Source organism: Vespula pensylvanica, chromosome 8 (assembly GCF_014466175.1).
Source record: "Vespula pensylvanica isolate Volc-1 chromosome 8, ASM1446617v1, whole genome shotgun sequence".
NCBI classification, from domain to species: Eukaryota; Metazoa; Arthropoda; class Insecta; order Hymenoptera; family Vespidae; genus Vespula; species Vespula pensylvanica.
The window spans coordinates 7466419-7492342 of NC_057692.1; the positions used below are offsets into that span (position 1 = coordinate 7466419).

Genomic DNA, 25924 nt, shown 5'->3' on the forward strand with positions numbered 1-25924 from the left:
AATATCATTAACGGTACGTGGGAAATAATTAAAGGTATTGAATGCACGCGTGGAAGCGCAGATAATAGATTCACCGGCACGATTATTCACAATGTCATTGGGAGTGATAAAAATGTAGGATATATTTCACGGATATGAAGCATAGCGATATTCTCTCTTTCTCTCTCTCTCTCTCTCTCCCTCTCTCTCTCTCTCTCTCTCTCTCTTTCTCTCCCTTTTCCCGGAAAATAGCTCTCTCCGTTAATAGACGCCGAAATGGTTGAAAGCTTACGACATAAAATTAGCGACACCCCGAAGCTCTCCGGAGATACGAAGCGAGAGATCAAATATCCAGAGATAAAGTGCTAAAATAAAAGAGACAATGGGACGCAACCGAGGAGGTTGAGCGGATGAACGACGCGGCACGCACGCGTTATTACACGAACGTGAGGAATTCTTACGTTGAATTGACGAGCGAATAAAAATTTAAGATATCATTCGAGCGAACCGTAGAAAACTACTAACCTATGCAATTCCTTAGCGAAATCTGAATGTTTCTTTTATTGCGTTCACATTACTACTAACGTTTTTTATTTGATTTCGAATTTTACGAAATAACTGTGATTAGTATTTGAAAAAATGAATATAAAATGAAAATAATCGTAAAAATATCGTCAAATGAAATCTATTCAAAATGGCCGTTTATTCCTTCATTTTTATGTTTTCCAATCGGTTCTTGCAACGTGTAAACGAAAGTGGAACTTGCAAGGAAATTCGAGCGATCGACGTTTTTAGAAGAACTGCGGTATCACTGCAAGCTCAAACTGCGATACCGTATTCGTTATCGCTCGACACGCATACACGTGCGGGTATGCTCACCGACGACGTTCGCCGCTGATAAAATCAGCGAACGGGGGCCGTGCGGGAAATCGAAACGGTAATTTCGTTTCAGTTTCGAATCCAGTTTACAGCTAATCTGCTTTGAAACTAGGGTGTAATGCAAACACGACAAATATTGACCTACTCAAAATAGTTGCGAATTCGCATTTGTAAGCGCGGAGAGGAGAGGATACTCATCGAACGATTTTCGTCCACCGCTGAAACAGAATGATATCTTTAAAATCATTGCGTACGAATTCTCCGTCCCGTCATGGATGCGTTAATTATTCTATTATGGTTTTCTCTGTCAACGAATCTATGTCAATATAGTTAAATTCTTCCCTAATTCTCGTTAACAAGGGGAACAATGAATACAATCGGTATTCCGTATTCCTGACGAAGGATGAATAGACGAACAATATAAAATAAGTAATATAAATAGATAGAATAGAAAGATTAGAACAATATAGATATGTATATTATATAAAGTAAACCGCAAAACATGCTAACATTGTTCAAATAAAATATCAAACAGTGATTAAGAAGTTAGTAGATAATATACTACTAACCATTAATTCACTACTTTCGTGTTAAACGGTTCGTTTAAAAAAATAAAACATATAAAAATCGCCTTTTTTTTTTAAAGCAACCTTAACTAAACTTTAGAAACAACTAAAAGGCAAAATGAATACTTAAATTAGTCAATAGAAAACTTACCGGTCGCGGTCGAGGTCGTCGGCTGATAGGGTGCACCACCTGGTCCCGCAGGTTGGCCACCCGGCGTGGTGGGGGTACCACCATGGGAGGTCGGAATACCACGATGGGGTTGCGAATGCGCAGTGCTGTGTGCGTGGGTGTAAGACTGCGTGAGCGAGTGAAGTGGCTCGTGGAACACGTACGCCGGGTATCCCTCGGCTCGTTGCTGAAGGCAGCTTCCACCCATTGACCCGCCCAGACTACCCGACATTGAACTGACATCAGAGAGAAAATCCACGATGGGGCGTTGAAAATAATTCGCCTTTTAGACGTTCACCAAACTTTTCAATAAGATTCGTTACGCTCGTTACACCGTTTCGAAGGATACTTACCCTATTATTACCTGAGATATTGATACCTAATTTATATCAAATTAATTTACTTAAACCTTTTTGAGAACTTGGATACTTACCGATATCGAAATATTATACTTACAAAAAGATGAGTTACTTTCTCTTTCTACTTTACTCTACTTTTTAATATATATATATATAAGCATACATCTATAAATACATTAAATGCAAACGGATTTTCTACTAACTAACCTGTAAGTGTCAGGCATAGTAGCAATTGGCTGCGGTATCGAGGAGTACATGGCGTTGAATCCGGCGTTTAGAGGCAAACGTGGAGTGGCCGGTGTCGCTGCGGGAGGTGCTGCACTGCTACTACCACCCCCGCTTCCACCTCCGACAACCTGATCGACGGCTGCTCTTCTCTGGTTTCGCAACTTTTCCTCTCGACGCCACTTTGCCCTGCGATTACTGAACCACACCTGCAACCGGTGAAACCAAACGGTGCCTCTGTCACGATAAATGCGTTATTCCCCGCGATTCGCCTTTCTTTTCTCTCTCTCTCTCTCTCTCTCTCTCTCTCTCTCTCTCTCTCTCTCTCTCTCTCTTTCTCATACACACACATATATACTTTCTTTTTCTCTTTCCACTTTTTTTACCTCGCATTTCCATCTTTCATCTTCAATCTGTTCCTTTCTCTCTTTCTCTTTCAAACAAGCATGCACACCCACACTCGCACTTCTTCCTCTTTCTCGTACCCTCTTTTTACTCTCTGCTTCCTTACTTTCCAATTTATATTTTGTATTATTAGAGAGATATCTCTTTTCTTGTATATTTATTTGTGCAAATTAATCCGACATTTTTTTCTTAAAAATACAATTTTCCTAGTTTCTTTTCTATTCTTTTTTTTTTTTTACATGAAATTCGATCTCACGTTCATTAATTGCAATTAAATGATCGGGAAATTGAATTTCTCCTGGTCGATCTTGTTACTCTCGCGTTAGAAATTGCGATATAAATGTTAATGATTTACGAGCAGTTTACAAAACTTTGTACCGGAATTATTAAAGACAAAATGAATGGAGGAGGATGGAATGAAACAATCATTATTTTTGCTCTTCACTTCTATTACTAAATTTGTAATGATCGTGCATATCGAGTAACTTACTTTTTTCAACCTCTCGAAAGTTCGAATACAACGAACAAAAAAGGAATTTTCTCGTTTGCAGAAAAATGGAAACTAGGAGGAATATGGTTCGAAGGAATTGAAGTTTTACCTATTCTCTCTAGTTCTCTCTTTCTCTGTCTGTCTATTTCTCTCTCTCTCTCTCTTTCTCTCTTCCTATACTTCTCCTCTTCACTCTCGGCGTAGCGAGTAACGCGGTTTCGAGAGCTACCCATCGACGAGCGTCAATTGAATCAAAAAATAAATTTCATTCCCCGGCAGTTTGCAGGAACGACCACGGGGGGATAGAAGGGTAGCAAATCGTGTTCGAGCAACCCCACCGTCAAATATCTACCATTCGCTCGGAGCGTTCTCCTTCCGCCCAATACCGTCGCTCCTCGTAAACTCGTCCTCCCTTGTCCCCGAAAACTCGTTCGAATCGATCCATTCGGAATTCTGCGATTCCGAATAGACCTCGGGATGCTCTCCCTCTATCTGTCTATCTACCTCTTGCTTTCGACCCTCTTACAGGAGAACGAGAGATAGATAAAGAAAGAGAGAGGAGAGGCAGAGAGAGAGAGAGAGAGAGAGAGAGAGAAATAGAGAAAGCACACATCTTCTATTCTGATTGACGATATCTCAAAGATGGTTCCAACCTTTGAATATTCAGTAATTTCTATACGAGTTTTATTCGGATCGAAAAATATTTGCAGAAATGAATCCGCTTGTAAAGTCAACAGACGCGAGATTGAAAGGGATGATAAGTGATGCCGAAAATAAAGAAGATGAATTGATAGAGTTGAAGAAGATGGGTCACGAACTAAGATCAGCTAAGAATTAGAATCATCCTTATCGAAGGTGCAGATTTCTAAGAAGGAACGATAAGCGAATTGAATAAATAAGATTGAGTCGAAGTTAGGGAAAGAGATAGAAAAAGAAATATAATAAAAATATACTTGAAGTAAGAATCGTTTTGTGCGTTCCATCACGGAAAACCTTTCACAGCCACCCTCTAACGATTTACCCTCTCGAGACGCGTCGGAAATCCTGCGGTATACCTCCCTCTGAACAGGAGCATCCCTTTTTGTCCATTTCTCTCTTCTTCTCTGTCTTTCTCTGTTATTCTCTATCTTTCTCTGTCTTTCTCTGTCTTTCTCTGTCTTTCTCTGTCTTTCTCTGTCTTTCTCTGTTTTTCTCTGTCGAGGAAGGGAGAGTCGCGTGCGATGATAATCGGCGAGCAGTCTAGGCCATGGAACAACCTCGTGGAGGTGCCCGCTAGTACACAGACGCACGAAAGGACGAAGGAAGAGCGAACGAGGAACGGCCAATCGGAGGACAACCTCCCCGGGGACGCGTCGTTGCCATGGTTGCGTCCGAACCCTCTTAGGCCTTCTGCCGGATCCCTCGTAGCTCACCGAGAGACTCGTCCGCGTCGCGCGCGCTACCTATACGTTACTTCCTCACCCTCTATTTTCCTCTTTCTATCTGACTTGCTCTCTCTCTTTCTTTCTGTCTCTTTCTATCTTCCTCTATATACGCCCAAATGTCTACCCTTATCTGTGTTCTCACACTGTATGCATGTATACGTATGTGTATCGAATTTGGCATGGTGGTTCCACCATTTGCTTGGCCGCCGTTCAGTACGCTCTATTTCCTTCTTCTTCTTCTTCTCTTCTTCTTTCTCTTTTCTTTTCTTTCCTTTTTTGTTTACCTTTGATCATCCATTTATTTTGTCGACTTTCTTTCACTCATATTTTCCCTTTCATTTTTGTTTAACGCGTAACCGAATATTCTTTTCGCAAGTAATTATATTTAGATGTTCCGTCATTCTTTACTACCTCCATCTTGTTTTCTTTTGTCATCATTTTGTTCTTTAAATTTTAATTCGCGATATCTACATGTTCGTACGTTTAATACTACTATCCATGCATTTTTATATACGTATCCATTGATTTTTGTCTTTACAATGCGCAACGTGGAACTTCCATCCGTTCAGAGAATCGACCGTCGGTCGAAACGGTCGACTCATCCCTTTCTCTCTCTCTCTCTCTCTCTCTCTCTCTCTCTCTCTCTCTCTCTCTCTCTTCTCTTTCTCTCCCTTTCTTGTTTTCTCTTCCTCCGCTTGTTCTTTCCCTCCCTGTCTGTCTCCCCTAGTCTTTCCCTCTTTCTCGCCCTCTCGCTCTCCTGGCACTCCCGGTTTCCTGCACTTAGCAAGATCAATACCAGCCAACGAGGCTTGAAAACATGCGTCAACATGGTCTTGCACTGTTTGTACGTCCACATAACGCTCCGCGCACGGCTACTAGAGGCACGCCAACCACCACCACCACCACCACTTCCACCACTTCTACTACTACCATCTCCACGACCACCACCACCGGCAACATCACCACCCCTGGCCGGCCACTTCGCTACCCCCCATCGTTGAAACAGGTGAGGAAGGGAGAAAAGAGAGAGACAGAAAGAGAGAGAGAGAGAGAGAGAGAGAGAGAGAGAGACGGTGCTCGAATATCATCCCTCGAGAGACGACAGAGAGAGAGAAAGAGAGAGGTATCAGAGCGGTACGACCAAACAATGTCCGACAAGGCTGCGTACATATTAGCTTATACGGCCATACGTCACCCTGTGGCTCGACCGGCGGTATTAATTAAAATAATACGCCGTGAAGCGCGCCTGCTCTACATCCTATCGTATCTTCGTCCCTCTTTCTCTTTTTCGTCTTTCTCTGTTTGTCACGTTTGATGGAATTGCGCTTATCGTTGAACACTCGACCGAAATCCATCTGCTTGATCAAGAAAAGAATTAACGTAATCGACTAATTTGTTATCTGTTACTAACTAACAATAAGATGCAAGGTTACGTGTTTTGTTTTATTTCGTTTATTTTTTTTTTTTTGGATTTCTCTTACTTTCATCCTTTTATCGAAACGATATAAAAGTGATTAATTTAGTTGAAGCAACTATTTCTATGTATTTTACTTTTTAATTAAATCGAGAATAGGTACAAATGTTTGTTAACTTTAAAAAATTTCAAAAATTCATAGTATTCGCAAACAAATTTAACTTTTCGCATGATTGAAACGAGATTAGACTTCGGATCTATCGTTTGTGAGGCTATTGCTCTTTCAACTGATTTAGTTCTTTCAACCTTAGTTCTTTCGAACAAAAATTTTCGTGTTTCTATTATCTTTGATACTTACCTTCCAGGGAAATGTTAAAAAAAATTTTTTGTAACATTGCATTTAGATTTATTGTTTGTATTGTCGAGCCATTTCATCGAATATTAGAGCCAAATTTAATTCATATTGGGAAATATGGAAAAACCATGAAAGAAACAAATTATGAAAGCTTTCAAACTCTATAGCCATTGAAAGCTATAAAAGTTGATACCTTTGTTGGAAGTTAATTTCCCATGGGGAATAAAAATTCCCGTGACATAACATTTGAATTGGTAAAAAATTATCCTTTGTCAGAAAACATTCGGGATATTCTCCTATAAATTTGATAATCGAACGCGTACAAAAATTGCTTTTGGTTTTTTAAGCTTATATTTTAACCCAATGACTCGTTATTACGTATATCCTAATATCATATTTCTATGTATGTATATGCAAGTATGTTAATCATTTTATAATTCTTATTTCGCAAAAAATATTGCGACTCGCTAATTGAAAAACATTTCATAAAACGAATTTACAAACGATATATTCCTTTGCATCTGTTAATATGCACAAGATATACAAACGAAGTCGAGTGGCAATAGCGTTCACGTTGAAATGGTGAATATTTGCAAACGATGCTTGGATATTTCAGCGTTGCTAACAAACATGGATCATTGTTTTGAAATAACAATATTCGATATGCGTTCATCCTGTTCTCTCTCTCTCTCTCTCTCTCTCTCTCTCTCTCTCTCTCTCTCTCTCTCTCTCTCTCTCTCTCTCTCTCTCTCTCTCTCTCTCTCTCTCTTATCGATCTCGTAAAATCATAACACATCATATTCGTTTATCGTTCCCTTTGTCTCGCAAAAATTCGCATTAATTCGAGATAGATGTAAAAATATTAATTCTCGTTACCGCACACTATGAGAAAATCATTCGAACACATTATTTTTTCCACTCTTCCGAACTTGTGCTTTTCATTACGCGTTTTACAGTTACGGTAATTTAATATTATTACGAAGAGCGCTCTTGTAAATGTAACAATGCGTGGAAAACGATGCATTGTATCGGGCGTATAAATCTCGTGTATACCATATCACATTTATTAGCGAATCGTGCAGAAAATATTAACTAAATATTCGCGTCGTCAAATTCGACGATTTTCATCAGGAGAAACGAGAGATCCATTCTCCCGGGGATAATCGAAACGATGACGGAATTTCGCATAAAAAAGAAACGAAGTGATACTCTGAAACGACGAGGAAATATTTCTACGCTTGAATAGACATAATGAAATAACTATAAACCATGAGACTTGGTCTCACCGCTTGGAGAGAGAAAAAAAAAGAAAGAAAAAAACATATTTTGCGGGAAGGAAGAGTCTTCGAATAATCCAATTAAAATCGACGTCGTTAAGGGAAAAATTCTAGAAAGATCGGGATCCCTTTCGTCTCATAGAATTCACCTAACGAGTAAAACCCATGCGAGGAAGTGTGAAAGAAGACCGAAAGCAAGAGAGAAAAGAAAGTAAAAAAGAGGGAGACAGAGAGAGGGTGGAAAGAGATTCGTTGGGAAGTTGGGTAGGACGTTACTCTCTCGGCATTTAAAGTGCATCCTGCGTGTGCATTGCCGGCGGTGAGCACGTTTTAAAACGTTTAATGAAAGGGCGTCTCCTTGCTTAACGCCCGCTCGTTTCGAAAGGAACGAGCAGGCGAGAGTCGAAAGGAGAAAAGTGAGAAAGAGACAGAAAGAAAGAGAGAGAAGGAAAGAGAAAATTCTCGGTAAAGGAAACGGAGAAAGGAGACCGATGGATGAAGGTTAGGATAGGAGTATACGAGAAAGAGGAAGCACGCGCCTCATTCGCACATTCACACTCACCTGGATACGTGCCTCGGGCAATCCAATCTTCTCGGCGAGACGCTCCCGCGCAAACACGTCCGGGTAATGTGTCCGCTCGAATTCTGAAACGAAACCAGTTTGCAACAAGTGTGCCAAGTTATTGAAGGAACACGGATTTTAGATTCGTCATGAACTTTTCGTGAAAGGATCAGTGTTAAAGAAATCAAGTGCAAACGTTGATGGTTTGTACATAATAATGAACAGTCAACAACGATTTACAATGATATAAACGATAATCGAATAGAGAAAAATATAAAAACTCGACTAATCAAAGTTTCCTCGTCGAATGAGAATGATAAATAGAAGAATTTAATTAAAAATATTTAATATATTCACCTTTCTCGAGGCTGTCTATCTGTTCGTTGGAAAAGGACGTCCGATTGCGCTGGAGTTTTCGCTTCAGCCTTAGTCGTACTTGCGAGTCCTCGTCGCCGGATGAATTGTGTTCCGAGTTCCCGTCCGACGTTGTCTCCTGCTGATGCGACAACAGAGAACCCGTGTCTGGAAAGAGATTTTCCAAAATTTCGTGCGAATGATCCTACTAAAATGTTTCCTTTTCTACTCGTAAAACTAACGTTTGCGAAGTACAATATGCGCGTTTAAATGTGCGATTTAAAATGATTTGGAAATAATTGACGAAAGATGGAGGACACGTTACATGTTTTTTTTTTTTAAATATTTTGAAAATTTCACGGTTAAAAGACAAGGATAGAAACTCCTGCCAGCAAGGAGATCGATCCAATTAAGGAAGCGAGTTTGGTTCCCCTCGACGAGCTTACGTTTCAACGATTTCAGCTACGAGCAACGGCTGCGGTGGTGGCAACGAGCGTCTGTTGAATTCCTAGACACGAAAAGGGAAAACGCGTCTAGGCGTACATTCCACCCTCGATCTTCAGGGTCGCCATATTGGTGCGTGTATCGGTGCGCGCATACACACACAGGTACGGGCGCGTTATCGCGAGCCGCGATTACTTTCCGCCTCTGCGAACCGAACCCTCGGCACTTCTCATCCCTTCAGAAACCTTTCTTGCATCCCTCTGTCTCTCTGTCTACCAACGCTGCCAATCCTCTTTCTATCTTTCACTCTCTCTCTCTCTCTTTATCTATCTATTTTTTCTTCTCTCTTTCTCTCTCTCTCTCTCTCTCTCGTTCTTCCTCCATCTCTTTGTAAGCCTTTGCAAAAGAACAAGAGAGAAAGAGATACGTTGTTACATATAGAATGTCCCATTTTCGATAAAGCCAACGTTTAGCCTTTAAACCACGGGGAACAGGAAAAGACGAGGACAAAAAGAAAAATCGAAATAGACGTCTCGAAAATTTTATACTTTAATCGTAATCGTCGTACTCGTTCGTTCCATCAGATCGATCGTCCATCGTGAAAAATCGTTAATATTCTCTTGACAGTGACGTCGTAACGCGTTTACACGATAAGTCTGCGTCCGACGGAGCACACAGAACATCGAGACAGTATAATCGATCGGTTCGGTTATGTCGAAATAAAAAGTATAAGTAAAAAGTGATACTTGCGGTCGATAAGTAAGCCGATATTTTGAGGAGAGAGAAAGAGAGAAAGAGTAAAAAGAAAGAGCTATCGCGATGGAATAAAGTCTCGTTTTAAAGACTAATATTTTATCGCGTCATCGCGACGTCCATTTACGAAAAGTTTAATAAATGTATAGGGGAAGGAACTGGTAAAACGGATACAAACGCATGTTGAAAGTTAAATGTACGATAACTTCGTCAGCTTCTCGCCTTCAGCACAAAGTTATATTCTCTCTTTCTTTCCATCTTTGTCTTTCTCTCTCAACTCTTGCACAACTCGAAATGCCGTCAGCTCCAAACACTGCGACTGAAGACACCCCCTCGTTGTCGTTCTTCTCACAAGCACGCTACCCCTGCGCGTAACGACCGATAGGGAGGATCTCAACAGTCCCCTGCAGACCGATCGTTGGCTTTAATTTTCTAGGTGACGACGCACCAAGCGAAGAGAAGAGAAAAGGGATTAGCCGCTGCTGCTGCTGATACCGATGTCGATACCGATGCCGATGCTCATTCGATCGGAAATACGCGACTATCGATAGTTATAGTTTGTGCATTAACACCAAAGTATAGAACATTGATAATAAGACTTTTCTATTTTTTCCATTCGGTCGATCAGCAAACTTTCTGTTCATTTAAACATCTCGACTATTATCGACTATTATTTCTGAATATATTTTTTGTACTACATTAAACTTATCGATCGATCGCCTTTCTTTATATTGAAACGATCAAAATAATCGTTTTAGAAAAAGAAAGTTGAGTTTAAGGTCCAGAGAAGAATAATTTCAATAGCAGCTGTGGGCGAAATGTTGGGATAATTCTTGAATCAGGAACCCCGACATATATTGCATCGTTTGTCCTTCACACACGAGAAGCAGAGTTTCGCGTAATCCGGATTTCGGGGTAGAAAGCGCATCTGGAATCGTCATCTGTGGCACAATCTCGACCGCGATCGAAACGCGCACACGGATTTTCGTGATCCTATTAGAGGTGGAGGACGACGATCGTGCAGGTATCGTCGACCTTGCGAACCCACCACGTTGCGTTGAGCCAAAAGGTTCGTCTAGATTGCTCGTAGGTGGTTCAACACCAGGGACGCCCTTCACAATGCCTCTTTCTCGATCTCGTCAATGAATCCGACTTAACGCGTGCATAGAATCGGTAAGGAGCGTTTCGAATTACAGAGCCACGCGAATGACTTTCGACCATTGTTGATCGAGAAGTGGATCGAGGGCGCGAGGATTACGAGGGTTCCTTTTTAGAGCTATTGGAATCCATTGGGAGAAAGAGAAAAATTTATTCGATCGCGTGATTCTCTAAAAACAACGTTATGTTTATCTCTTATCTGTTTATTAGCAAGATATTCGACAAAATTCGAATGATGAAAGAAAAATATGATTTTTTTACGATAACTTGAAGAATAAGTTGTTGAATATATTATTTTTGATTCTGATACGAACGATCCATAAAATATTCCTGAACAAAGAACATCATTAGAACTTACCGCTTCGTTTGAGCAGAGAATCGTCACGACCATGTAGTTGACTACCGGGTAGAAGAGACTGTCCGGAGCCAGGGGTAGCCGCTGTTGGAATGCCAGTGGCCAGTGGATGATGAGAGGGCGTAGCCGAGTACCATGCCGGTGGCCAACCTGCAGCCTGTCCGTTGAACATTCTCAGCTTGTCGTAAACACTTTCGGCGCCTTGATGCGCTTGCACCGCTGCCGCCTGTTGCTCCTTCTGAGAGGCTAGGTTCCTAAGCACCCTGTTGATCGACGACACCTACAAAAATACGTCAAATTCTTCGATCGATATCCTTTCCAATTTTGCTATTGTAGATCATTAACCAAATACGAATTTGTCGAAGGTTTCTTTTTTCTTTTTTAATTGTAGTTGTTAGTTAAAGAAAGAAAAAGGTCTATTACAAAGGTATTGTATATTCCCGAAAAAAAAAGAAAGAGAGATGTACTCGAGACCAGTAACTCTTTGTAAAAATTTGTCTACTCTTTGGATATTTTAGATTCGTATTCGCCCGTGAGTCCACGAATATCATCATTGGCCTTCTCTCTCTCTCTCTCTCTTTTTTCTCTTTTTAGAGCTTCCTCTCTCATCGGGGTAGGGAAATCTCCAGATGAAAGGATGCCGCCATCCAATTATTATTACATGAAACGGTTTCCATAGCTCTTCGCTCCCTCTATCCAGACACGGTCGTCTTCACCTTGCACATTGCGGTCGAACCATTGGCTAACTTCTAAAGTTATAACGAGCCACGGGGGTGAGTCTCGGTGCTCTCGACTCGTACATAATAGTGCTCTGTACTCTACGCGTGCCCTCGTCCGTCATTCTCTCTTCATCCTTCTCTCTCTCTCTCTCTCTCGCCCCCTCTCCCTCCCTCCTTGTAGTCCTCTTTTTGTGCAACATGAATGGTATAAATAAGTTGGATATATTTAAAGTACACACTATGTCTTCACTCAACCAGTATTGAACTAAGCATCTTTATTACAATTTCGGTTAAAAGCTTTAATGAGAGAGACAGACAGAGAGAGAGAGAGAGAGAGAGAGAGAGAGAGAGAGAGAGAGAGAAAATAAGGAAACACTTCGAATCGATCAGATTTAAAAAACATGAAATAACGATCATACTTCGATTATATGTTGAAGGCCAACGATTCTAATCGAAAGGCGAATCAACGATTTATGATTATTAGGGGAAACATCGAAGAACAAAGATACTAAACTAAATCAAGATTCGATAATAATAAAAGATGATGACAGAATAATGATAAATCTAATAACTCTCGATAAAGTTTGCATTCGATCGACGAACGAATGATATCAAATAAGACGCGACTCGTTAAAAAAGAAGTCTCATTAATAGTTCAGCCTTGTTTTACCTCATCGAACATACATCATCGATCACTCCGATACCATTATTACTGAAGGAAGAGTTCGAAAGGGTAGAGGACTTATTGGAAGGACCGATAGTTCATCGATCCTCCCTCATTAATCGTTGTATCGAATCCGAGAACGAGATAGGTACATAGCTATAGTAGAGCGATAGAATCGAGAGCGGACTCGTTTGGTAAGGTTCGTTCGCGTGCGAGATTCCCTTCCGATTTCGCGACGTAATGACAGACTCCGAGGGATAGGTGGACGGTGATTGTACGAGACTAGGGGTAGAGAATATGGAGTGTGGGGTATGCAGTGAGGGAAACGAAAAGGACGTTTCTCGACTAACCGCGCTCGACAGCAGTTCGCCCATCCTGATCTAGCCTTTCCATCATCGAGTCGTGCAAAGCCGGCTATGGCTCGACGCTATGGCTCGCATTGCCCATGCTCGGCCTCGCTCAAGCTCCGCTCTTGCCGCACAACAGCCGCAGCACCGATGCAGACCATTACACGCGCGACCGGACACGAATAATTGTGCAACACGCTTAACTGATCCCATTCACTCTGATTCTACCCGCTTCTCCGTTCGCTCGACTCCTCTCTCTCGCTCTCGCTCTCATTCTCATTCTATCTTTCTCATACCTGATCACCCCTACTACTCTCGTGTCCCTTCCCTGCATGCCTCCTCACACCCTATCGTCGACGACGCCACAATGTGTACCCGCCGCAACAGCCACGACCGACGCTATTAGTATTACGAATACTGTTATTATTGCTATCACTGGTGCCAGCATAGGTGGAATATAGATGATAGTCGTCTGGACGTATCGTTAAGTGAGACAGAAAGAAACGCCGATGTATATGAGACTATCGATCTTCGTCAGAATCGTTGCATATTTTGTAATCGAGCTTTAAGTGATATCGTTTGAAATTGATTATACAAATCTTTCTTTACCGGCACTATTAATAGTACCAAGAGAATTATTAGATATAGGTTTTAGACCAGAATATTAATATATTAATATAATTTTTTTTATCCATCGGTTCAATCAATTCCGTTCGTTGTAATAACAAAGAAAACGTAGAATTGAATCTAAATTAATTGTGGATATACCGATATCTCGGAAAATAATTTGACTGTGACTTCTAACCTTCTTGAGAACCGTGGACAACCGATTAAAATAAACGATTCTTCCACGATTGGAATAACGACCAGAACGCGTGCGATGTCTTTCCCTCTCGTTATTTCTCTGATGGACGTTCCGATCTAAAGGGTAGGTAGGGAGCGACGAAAGGAAGGAAGAAGTGGACAGACGGGAAACGGCACTCGAAGGAAAAGCGAAATACCGTTCGAAGATTCCTTCTCGTCCGAACAGATATTCGCGAGGAGGGTTGAAAAGGATGTTTGGAAGACGCACGGATGTGCTCTATGTACGAGAGAGCCGATTCTTTCTGACGGAAGAGGGGTGATAGGGGGTTCAAGGGAGTTGAGAGAACATTCGACGCGAGGGTGGACAATAGCCTTGGTCCGCGTAATGGACCGATTACCCCTCCCAACCGATCGTATTTACGAGACTTTGATTAGGGTCGAGTGGCCGGATCCGACGGGTAAGTACCGGACTGCGTCCGCACCCTGATAAGCCACCGACTACGCCTCTTTTCTTCTTTTCTTTTCCTTTTTTTTTCTTTCTCTCTTAATCTTAACTTATCGAGATTTCTATCGCGTATTTCAATCGTTTTGTCATAAGTACGTACACTCGCGAAATTTTTTACGCAAACTCGTAAAACTTCAAATGCTTTTGTGAAAATAAATTTTTTTACTAAAGAAATTTTTGACCAACGGAGGAGAAAATTATTAGATATCCTGATTGTTTTTTTTCTTTTTTGAAGATTCATTTTACAATTGTAAATTAATATAACGAGAAGGAATAATTCGAAGGAAATCGATATCTTTTTATATTCCTACGAAGTACGTGTAGATCTTTACTCACGCTTGGTATATTGTCATTATTGCAAACGCCTTCCTGGAGAAGTCGATCTCGTATTTCCCAAGCGAAAATCGATGGACACTCGCGCTTGTAATCGGCGATCTTATTGACGACCGGAGTGGTCGCTACTCGTGGCTTACTCCCACCTATCGCACGTGGTTTTATGGATCCGGTCTCGTAATACCTGTAAGAAGAAAAAGATCAATGTTCCTAACTTCTTTGGATCTATACACATATGTCTTCTTTATTTATCGTCTAATCGTTTGAATCGTCATCGTGACGGTTACAGGCTCGTCTTTGTTTCCTGTCTGTACTACCGTTACGTTCTCTTCTTTAATTATTGACTCGACATAGTTCAAGCAAACGATCTTCGTATTATTCGAATATACTACAAAGTTTTTCGTTGAAGGTAAAATGATTTTTCCAACCAATTTCATTGACTAAATAAAATAAATTTAAAGCTTGAAAAAAGAACAGTGAACTATCTCGATCTATTCCACATAATGCTGAACTCTGATCAACATGTAAACGAGTTATTAACTTACAAGATAACTCACCTGCCGAGGATCTTGGAGACACATCCGTTGCTAACCTGCAAAATTCGTGAGATATCGCAAGGTCTCGCCCCACTGTGCGCCAATTCGACGATCTTCTGCCTGGTGGAGTCTGGCAATGGCCGACCATTGACGTAAACACCGCCAAGCTGGTTAACCCCGCTGTGTCCTGCAGCCGAGCACCCAAATATTGAGTTCTGTCCGACCATAGAACCCCCTCCAATACCCGCGCCACCCCCGTGCATCAAGTCCTCTTCTGTGAAGCAAAACGCGCGCTATTTGTATTTTATTATCACATTCGAATAGCTTCTTCTGTTCGCCGATTAATTACCAATTAATGTATTCGCATTAATCGATCATCGACCTTTCAACGATCCTTCTATGATTCCATTGAAATACGTTCGCTATTTTACATGATCAAATTCCTTGGAATTTTGCATGTTACATAATTGATCACAAATACGTACAATTCGATGCTTTCATTTAATCCGACAGAGTTTCGAAATTAATTTGGACTAATTGTATTTAATCTAATTCAATCTAACGTAAAACCCTACTTAATTTAATTAAACGTGACACCTTCATCTGACGAAATTCGACTCTATGATATCTGGTATAGAAGAAGAAAGAGAGAGAAAGAGATAGAGAAAAGCGAGTTCTAATATAATTAAATCATGTGAAATTTATGATAGACGCTTTTTTGTTGGAATGAGAACGAGGGAAAAGAGATAAAGAAGAATAAAATATTTTTTCAAATATTCACAATGAGTCGACTTTACGGAGTACTTTGATTGACTCGGGCGTATCAATTATTCTAGAAATAGTAAAAACAATGAGAGATATAGAAACGGGGAAAAATAAAGAAGGAGAGAAAAATAGGAAGGGAAGTAAAATGAAAAAACGGAAGTGTGAGAAACGAAGCGGATGGACTAGTAAAACGCGAAGCTTTTTAACCTTTGTCGTCGCTTTGTAAATTCACGCGCTAACACTGGCGACGGACTAGGGGAGAGAAGGGTGTAGGAAGTTAGGGTGGGGGTGGTAAGGGTCGTACAACGAGAATGCGTCGTGACTCACCTCGAGGACGAAGAGAGAGAAAGAGAGAGAAAGAGTGAGTGAGTGAGTGAGCGAGTGAGTGAGTAAGTGAGTGAGTGAGTGAGTGAGTGGAAAAGAGTAAGAAAGAGAGAGAGTGAGTGAGTGAAAAAGAGAGAATGAAAGCAAGAGAGAGAGAGAGAGAGAGAGAGAGAAAGAGAGAGAGGGATTCGAGGAGACTGCGCGCTAAATGCATCTTGCAATTAACGAATTTAATTAATCTCCCACTTTTGCGCCGTGCAAAGCGACAAGAAATAGTTGGAATGTAATTTGAATGGGCTGAGCACGGCGTCACCGTACGAAACCACTTTGTATAACGACGCACGACGCGTTTCACAGGCCCTCTCTCTCTCTCCTTCTCTTCTCTTCCTCTTTCTCTCTCTTTCTCTCTCTAACTCTTTCTTTCTTTCTCTTTTTCTCCTTCACTCTTTGCTACTACAACCAGAACCACCACCACCTCCTCCTCCTCCTCCTTCTCCTTCGTCCTCCTCCTCCTCCTCCTCCTCCTCCTCATCCTTCTCCGCCAGTACCTCTTCAGCGAACACTACGAGGAGCCGAGATTCCCTGCACTTTGTGATTACTTGATGTCGTTGGAAAAAAGAAGGAGGTTGTCCTCTCCTCGCATGATCTTCCATTTCTATGTGCCAAGCCAAGTATTCATCACTCGTAGACGTAATCACATCCGTTATTTTGTATTCATCAAAAACCGTGAACTATTTTTCCGTAAATATCTGCAGACATTCATGTTGAGTGTAAAGAATACGACGAATAAATATCTGTCTTTACATTCTTATTTTTTGTTTTATTTTTTTTGCAAGTATCTATCTCAAAATTATATATATATACAATATTAATCCATAGCATTCGTTAGAAATGCTTATTCTTGATAAATAAAATTTCTAAATTTATATCAATTGTCGTAAATAAAAAAAATAAAATAAAATGGAAAAGTTTATTGATATCCATCAATCGTATCGCTTGTCAATACCATCACGTATCGTAATATAAAATTTCTATGAATACGATTGTCTACGACATAGATCCATCGGTTGATTTAAATTCTTGGGTATACTTAAGTGAAAATATGAATGAATTACATAAATACTGTATTCTATCATAGAATTAAAATCCGTCCAATTATATCTGCTTAGAAAGATAAAAAAAAAGCTGGAAATTTTCATATTCTCGATTTCATTAACCAAAACTTGTTTGAACTGGGAAACTGTGAGGAAAAACGGACTATAAGACTAAAACCTCCGTGAAGAATAAAATGAAGGAGGTGAAAAAGAGAAAGAAGTAGAAGAAGGAGAAGACGAAGAAAAAGAAGAAGAAGAAGAAGACAAAATAAAGCCATCTTTCTTCTTTTCTCGAAGCAATTAAAATGACAGCCGAGACTTGGAGAGTTCTTTTCCACGTAAAGAATCAATGAATATTCATACAGGTGCCCAGTTTAATAAGCGAGTATGTAGATCTGTCCATCGTTCCGCGATCTTACCATTCGCGCTTCCTTTAATTTATGCAACGAGATACATCAAATTATAATTCTCTTTTTCTCTTTCTCTCTTTCTCTCTTTCTCTCTTTCTCTCTTTCTCTCTTACTCTTTTACTAACGGTAGGACGGTTAACGACATGACGTACCAACAACGACCGAAAAGCTTTAATTAAAAAAAAAAAGTAAATGTTCCAACCTCTATTTCTCTTTCTGTTGGGAAAAAATGAGGGACTCATATATTCAGATATTTGCTAGCTCGATTTTCTTTTCCTTTAAGCGTAAATATACAATGTATTCCATTCTATCAGTTACAAAAATAAAATAAAAAGAAAGAATAATTTGATCCTTTGAACGAGATGAAAGACAATGGACGTACGCTTTTTGTATATAAAATTATTTCCATTTTTACAAAACAAAAAGTTATAATAAAAAAGAACATTATTTCAAATAATTGAGAATATATCTGATCATAGATAAGAAAAAATAAATAAATAAATAAATAAATAAATAAAACGTGACGTTGAGTGGACCGAATTTTCGTTCAATAAATATTTTAAACATTAATCGTTAACTTAGAAAATGCATTAAACAAATTTAGTAAGTACACGATAGTTGTTAGAAATAATACGAGAACTTAACAAAATAAAAAGGACTTGACAAGATAAAGTTTGAAGTAAGTGGAACGATCGAACGTGCTTGTCGTCCAACCGCGTGCGAGATGAAAAAACTAAGTCACCCTTTGAGAAAGGTATATGACAGGGGATGTTTCTCGCCCCGCTACAGTTTTAATTCTCTACAAAGGGCGTCCGAGAGAATCCGTAACGCCGGCTCGTGTATCTATACGTATACTATACGAAGTTTCACACGATGTAAACCGACAAAGTTCGAGCCCCCTCCGAGCTTTTTACTTTCGCCCCTCTTCGTGTCGTCCTTTTTAATGGCGCACCTAAGATACGGGATGGAAGGGCGACCGACGATGAAAATAAGTAACGATCAATTTGCCGAAGATAATAATATCGTGCTTGGGGCGTATCTAACGTTATTTGTATAATAAACGACGCTCCAAAGGGATACCGCGTCCTAGATTTATGCCAGCGATCTTATTTGCTTATTTATCGAACAACTTTATCCTTGATAATCTTGTTGATCGAGCTATCTATTGATTAATCAACGATTTCACAGTTTATAGTAGATATTTACTTGATTAAATTTTCTATTTCATATTCGAAATACCTACTAGAAATTTATTTCCTATTTAACTATAAAGGATCATTAGTTTGTAATGTATTTTTATTCGCGATCGATGGACCTGAAGACAAAAATCATTAATCGAAGCGAAGAACAATAAACACCGAACAATGGCCCCTGTGAAGATCTCTCAGGACCAATCGAATATCAGAAGATACGTGACCGGCAGTTAGCATTGTGCGCAACATCTTCTCGCCCAATCCCGCTCCGAGGCGAGAAAACTGAACCGCCCTTTGAGGTATGCCACGACCCTAGTGTTCTCCGTTAGCGCTTTAATTCATTACAAAGGAAGACTTCCCGTGGATTTGCACCTATACGTACATACGTACGTATATACATATGTACGTATATACACGTGTATATAGGAAGTTGCACATGAGGTGAACGCACAAAGTGCATACTACCTTCTCCCTCTTACACCATCCTTCGTCTCCTTCTCTCTCTCTCTCTCTCTCTCTCTCTCTGTCTCTGTCTCTTTCTCTCTTTCTCTTTCTCTGTCTCTCTCACTCTCGTATGTTGGCACAGCAGGCAGGGTGAATCGTCCAAGCAACGCCGGCGATTCGCGAACACGGTGTGCGCGCGCACACACACGCTAGCTTCGCACACATTCTTTATATATAATTTCGCGTTAATCTACGCGACGACCAGCGCAAAAGCGAGTCATGCCGCAAAGTGAGGCAAAAAGGTTCCACTTGGCTAAGCGTGAAACGGAGCACAGATTAAATCCCTTCCTACTGGCGCACGACGTCGCGGCACCCTTCCACTACCACCTCCACTACTCTCTCCTCCATCTCCTCCTACTCATTCTACTCATCCTTCCTTCCTTCCTTCCTTTCTCCACACTACCACCACTTTAACCAGCTACCGCCTACTCTCCCTATGAGAGCCAAGAATCGTCTCCGTTCCTCGTTAAACGACTCGAGCAACTTCTCTGTCCTTCGGACACCCTTCCTTCGTTTTCTTTTTTCTTCCTTTCTTCTAACCTCTTTTCGTTCCTTTCGCGTGCAAAAAGAAAGATCAAAAGAGAAAGTCTCCTCGCCGAGAAAGAGGAACTCAAACCTTTCGATTTTCTCCTTCGGAAAGCGAAGAATTTAAAGGACGAAGAAGCTTGGCTTTGATATCCATAGTGAGTCACATTACTTGTTACGAGTTTCTATCAGGATAAGTACTCGTGATATCCAGAAAGTTTAAACCGATCATTTTTAAAGTGTTAACAAATTTATTCAAATTTGTGGATTATCCTTATCTCTTTCTCTCTCTCTCTCTCTCTCTCTCTCTCTCTCTCTCTCTCTCTCTCTCTCTCTTTCTCTCTCTATTTTTTCACGAGAAGAAATATTTAACAAGGTCGTAGAAAAGTGTATGAAATTCTAAAATACAGAAACATAGCAAAACAATCGGGAAAATGGCCTGACGTTATTAAAAATGTAATTATTCGAAACGATTTATATCATCACGCTATTAACAGCACGTGATCAGATAGTTACGAGCGTGCAAATAATCTCGACTTTCTATCTTACTAAGTGGAAAGATTAAAGAATGTCATCAATTATATCGTCGATTTCTCTCTTTCCACGAAGAATCGGTGAGAAAAGGGAGGCTTTGATGGTTACGTAATGTCACTCGTTGACGGTGCTAAAAAAATCGTACTTATTTACACATCGTTGAAATATCTCCGAGCATTATTATCACGTCATCGCGCGCATCTCTCATTTTGCTGAGGAGAAGGGTTGAAAACGCGTTTCACTTCCAAAGTGTTTCGAGATAAACTCGTGAATTTCAGCTCGGTTTCAGCTCGATTCTCTCTCTTTCTCTCTCTCTCTTTCGTCATCTCTCGGTCTCTTTCTACAGATCCTACGACAAGGGTGACATCAAATATGTTGCTGAGGGCTTACATTCTCTAATGAGTTGTATCGTGGTAAGAGCGAGACACCTTTCCTGTCTCTCTCTCTCTCTCTCTTTTTGGTTCTCGAGAGTTGAATTCATTACGTACGATGTTAGGAGGTAGCGTTTGAATTAGCGAGAACAGCTACTACACACCAATGTCGTCGTACGACTCATTATCGCGCGAGTCTTGGAATTCTGTCCCCTTTTTCGCGCATAAATTGCGAAGTTTATGGAACACGTCTGTCCCTTCTTGCGTCCAGTTTTTCTTTTCCCTTTTTGTTTCTTTTTTCTTTTTTTTTTTTTTCATTTTTTCTCTTTTTCTTTTTTTCCAAGTCCGACACATATTAGGAAATATTAAAACTAAAGATAGAGGAAAGGAAGATAATTATTTTCTCAATTTTATGAAACAATTATGGAAATTATTTAATGTGGGTTAAGAAAACAGTTTACGTGTCGTTACTTTTTAGACTTATTTAGATTTTTAGACTTTTTTTAGAATTATTTAGCGATTCGTAAAGAAATTTCGAAAGAATTATTCGTAAGGTATCAAACGGTAACAATGAATTGTTGTTTTTCGATTCGTAAGACAATACGTACTCCTTTCTTGCTGTAAATCGAGCTCGAGAGCAATTAAAAGGTATAAAACTTGAGGTTAACGAGTGCGCGACCACAGAGCAAGCCGTAAGAATTTGTACTCCAACAGGAATATGAGTAGTGGCATCTCGTCACCTTTCCCAGCCTCTACCCTTCCTCCCCACACCCCCGCTCAGCTTGACAATAAACCAGAGTGTCTCGGTGTGACGGGCCCGCCACGAATTCGGCTGACCGCAATTCTTTCTTTTTTCTTTCTATACAGAATGTGAGGAAGAACCGAAGAGAGAGAGAAAAAGAAGAAGAAAAAAAGAAAGAGAGAGAGAGAGAGACCGGTTCACGTCCGGAGATACGAGTACGTCATCGTCGTCCTCGTAACAGGACAAAAGGTACAAAAGCGTAAAGATAATAGACGTCAGGGACTCAACCAAAGGGAAGAGAAGCAGCTACAGTAGCAACACGACCTTAGAATCGAGCGACATCGTTTACGACAAAATAAAAATCTCAGAGAATTATCTAACTGAACAATACACTTCCCAGAGAAAAGAGAAGAAATCGTTGGTTGAGTAGATAAAAGATAATTAGCCGACAAATCGACTTCATCGTTAAAATGATAAGTTCGATTACCTTTGACGAAACGTCTTTTTTAATTCGATTTCTCGTTTCATATCATTACCAATTGGAGACTTTGTTCGAAGGTTAAACCTCTTAAAGCTTTTTCGTTTCGTTTCGATACGTCAAGATACGAAGAGAAGTGGTTTGTCGATATTTCAGATATATCTAATAAACATAACGAAGAAGATTTTAAAGGAAAAGAAAAAAGAAAAACTTTTCGTTCCTATAGTAAATGAACGATCCTAGAAACATATCCGTTTGTGACGAAGGTTAATCTCAATGGATTCGTGGGAGACGAAGCGACGGCGTTACGAGACAAACCATAACCATTAACAAATCTTGTAGCGACGCAGAAAATAAAGTACTCTCGTGAATCGACCGTTTGATTCGAATAGCCTACGGGAGTTTTATGGGGAAGGAGAGAGACGGCATCGTGCCGGTAGTTGGATGGTCGGTTGGATGAATGGCTGACTGGTTGGATGGATAGATGGATGGATGTAGGATGGATGTAGGATGGATGGTCGGGTGGATGGACGGTTTTGCTCGGAGGGTCGCTTTTGCCCGGAGTTCGTTCGTTCGTTCGTTCGTTCGTTCGTTCGTTCGTTCGTTCGTTCGCTCGTGCCAAGCAGACATTGTCCGCCCCGAAGCAATACACGGTGTTCGAATGGTTCACGATCGAGAAGGGGGAAAGCACACTTTACTCCTCTATAACTCGTATTATGATCTCGAGGCGTGTAACGCGATACCAAAGTGTTTTGGTGCGCCGGAGCGTGCGTAAAGCCACAGCGCTACGGAAAGTATTATAGAATGCTGCCTCGTGGTGGTTTATGTGCCAAAGGGTAAATCGAAACAGGTCTTTGCTAGAACGAACACTACCCTTTGTCAATGAGTTTCTTTCTGAGCGTTATTATCGTGCGGATTAAAGGAGTACAGCTAACAAAACGAGGAGTCATGTTGTTAATGAAACCAAGACTTTTTTGTTCCTGCGAAATCGATACACTTAAAAATTAATGAATATTACAAAAAAGCTTTTTCTACTTCGTATTAACAACTGGTTATTCTGAACAAATAGTTCACTCTCCAAATATCCATAATATCTATATCGGATGATAAACGTTATAATTGTTCGATATGCGTTTGAATGTTTTTTTAACTGAGACATCAAATGAAAGCACGTCGAATAATTCGTCACGTATAACAAGATTTAAAGGATCTTTTCAATAACTAATTTGTAGGTATAAATCGGTGTTATAAAAGACATAAAAGAGGCAAATACTCCCAATGTAAAATAGTCTACTGTGTATGGCGTGGCAAGTTGGATTCGTACGCGACGGCTTTTAGGTGAAAGGCGCCACCCTTCAACGTCGAACTACCGGCTCGAAGGGGCTGTTGGTCCGACAGAAGCCAAGGAAAGGCGTGTCGGGTTACGGACTAACCCCGGGGATAACCGCCAGCCCCACCTAAGCCCATAAGCGTAGACGTATTTACTTCCCTTTCTCTCTCTCTCTCTCTCTCTCTCTCTCTCTCTCTCTGTGTCCGTATCCTATTCTCTCTCTTCAACCCTTTCAATGTATCTTTACGCAAAGGTCATGAGTCGGAGGATCGCGAAGGAAATCGTGTCCTACTAAATACGTCTCATTTTACATGCTCGATCTGTTTGACTCTACACGGTCAACTCTTTCGAACCCTCTTAACTTTCTTTAAAATTGATACTTGAAGAATCACGATTCTTCGGTATAGTTCATAATACAGAATTCATTTTTTAAATGTTCTAATTCTTAACAATAATTATATGTTCCTTTGGTAAAATACAATGGTAGAAATCGATAGATCGAGGAACTAAAAATGAAAGAAGATAATTGTTACGAGTTAGATACTTATAAAATTGATGTTAGTCATGAAATAAATCAAAGTTGAAACTTTCTTCGTGCGAAAAATGTTTGCAGTCTTATTTTTATCCATGTAAAAGCACTCAGAAAAAAAAGAGAGAGTGAGAGAGAAGGAGAGAGAGAGTAGTCCTTGTAACCGCTTTTGGCTGGACTCTCAAAATCCGTCTAGGAAGATGATGCGTCGTCACTCGAGCGTAACTAGATTGAAATCCTCTAGGACCATATTCCACGCGCCTCGTCGAAATTGACGTTAACGATCGACGACAGCGTGAGAGGCAAGGAGAACGTATGTACCTAGACTCATCCTAATAAGAATCCATTAGCGAAATGGGTGAAGTGCTAATACGCGTTAAGTATTTGTCTCGTGAAACATCGAGTCTTGTGCATCTGAGCATTTCGATAACGAAAACAACCGTGATAAAGTATCAAAAACACGAAACTCATTAGTCATTAGTCGATGATTAATTAAAATAAAGGTCAATCGTTAAAGATGATTATATCATTGAAAGATTAATAAAGTTATTCAGAATTTGTTATATTGTTTACGTTCATATTTTGTATTCCTTTTCTTCACTCTTTTCAATTAGATTAGCTCACACAGCGACAATTAGTGTTTAATAAATAGTTCAATAAGAAATATAGACGCGATAGAGTATAAAATTATGGTTAAGCAAAAAACATAAGTATATACCAATCGCAGTTTTATTTTTCATTCATCTTATTTCGTTTTGCATCTGATTTGTATTAATTATTATTTAGGATGCATATCGAAGATAAGTAAAAATAAAAATTATTGTAATCGAAATTAGAAGAAATAATCGATCCTATTTACAAACGTAAGAACGATGAAAATGATTCTTTTTTTACCATATAACTAAATAAACGTAGATATATTTTATTTACATACGTATAACTATATAAAACGATCCGAGAGAAACATAACGAAACTACAAATTTGGAATTAACATAGAGATACAAAAAGATAACATCCAAATACATAGAATAAAACAGTAGTGTCAAAAATAACGATTTGTAGATAGATTTCTGAACAAAAATTAAAAATCGTAATACGCGAGAAGTAGATGACCAAACGAAAAATTACATTCCATACGCGATATAGATACCTAACAGTTAAAAGTCATAGAAAAAATGCAAATGGAGATGTCTTAAGGAATGAAAGAAAAAAAGAAAGAAAGAAACAATGTTTAAACGTATGGGAAGAAGGAAAGAAGAAGCGGATAAAGTCTTAGGAAGAAAAAAAAAGTAAGAAAAATGAGGTCCTAGAGAGAGAAAGAGAGAGAAAGAAAGAGAGAAAGGGAGAGAGCATTAATCTTTGGAATAGTAATTTGACCGACCTTTGTGCGGCATCTTCCAGAAGGGCGGCTCGGGGGTGGACGAGCAAGGGTTAGCCACCCCCGCGCCCAACAGGGTCCTTGCCGCGTGCAGCGCCGCCGCCGCCGCTTCCCTGCTCCTCGCAGCCGCTACACTCGGCGGATAATCCGAAGGGCTATCGCCTCCTCCTCCTCCTCCTCCTCCTCCTCCTCCGCCACCTCCACCACCACCACCTTCTCCCCCACTGCCTCCTCCTCCACCACCGATTCCGCCGCCGCCGATTCCTCCGCCTTCTCCTCCTCCTCCTCCTCCTCCTCCTCCCCCTCCTCCGCCTCCTCCTCCTCCTCCTCCTCCGCCGCCGCTGCCGCCGCCGCTGCCGCTGCCGGCGCTTCCGCCGGTGCTACCGCTGCAAGGACGAAGCTGCAGACTCAGCCGACCGCCTCCTCCACCACCACCCCCGTCTCCTCCACCACCACCGCCGCCACCTCCGGCCACGCTAACACAGTGCTGAAATCAGTCAAAACGTCATCGTCATACACTTTTTTTTCTTTATTCCATTCGTGAATACATATCATGTTTTCGACTAACTCCACGTTGAAATTTATTTTCTCTCTTTCGTTTTATTTTCATTCAAGGTAGCATGTCGAAAGTTTGGTACACGGTTAAATGGCCGACACTCAATTCTACAGA

General features: G+C 40.5%; 1 protein-coding gene across 3 annotated transcripts in view; it reads right to left on the reverse strand.

Annotated features, from left to right (window-relative positions):
• Positions 1-25536, reverse strand: part of LOC122631130 (paired box protein Pax-6-like) — a 28611-nt gene extending 3075 nt beyond the window's left edge. The window contains exons 1-8 of one of the 3 annotated variants that reach the window (XM_043816426.1): positions 25258-25536; positions 15098-15350; positions 14544-14724; positions 11172-11448; positions 8462-8626; positions 8117-8187; positions 2160-2386; positions 1576-1829 (exon numbers count right to left, since the gene is read on the reverse strand). In XM_043816426.1, coding sequence (XP_043672361.1) covers positions 1576-1829; positions 2160-2386; positions 8117-8187; positions 8462-8626; positions 11172-11448; positions 14544-14724; positions 15098-15350; positions 25258-25270 — 1441 coding nt within the window. In that variant the 5' untranslated portion in view covers positions 25271-25536. Of the gene's footprint in view, positions 1-1575; positions 1830-2159; positions 2387-8104; positions 8188-8461; positions 8627-11171; positions 11449-14543; positions 14725-15097; positions 15351-25257 lie in introns of all 3 variants that reach the window. The other 2 variants (XM_043816427.1, XM_043816425.1) reach the window with 2 other exon arrangements.
• Positions 25537-25924: the final 388 nt, after the last annotated feature.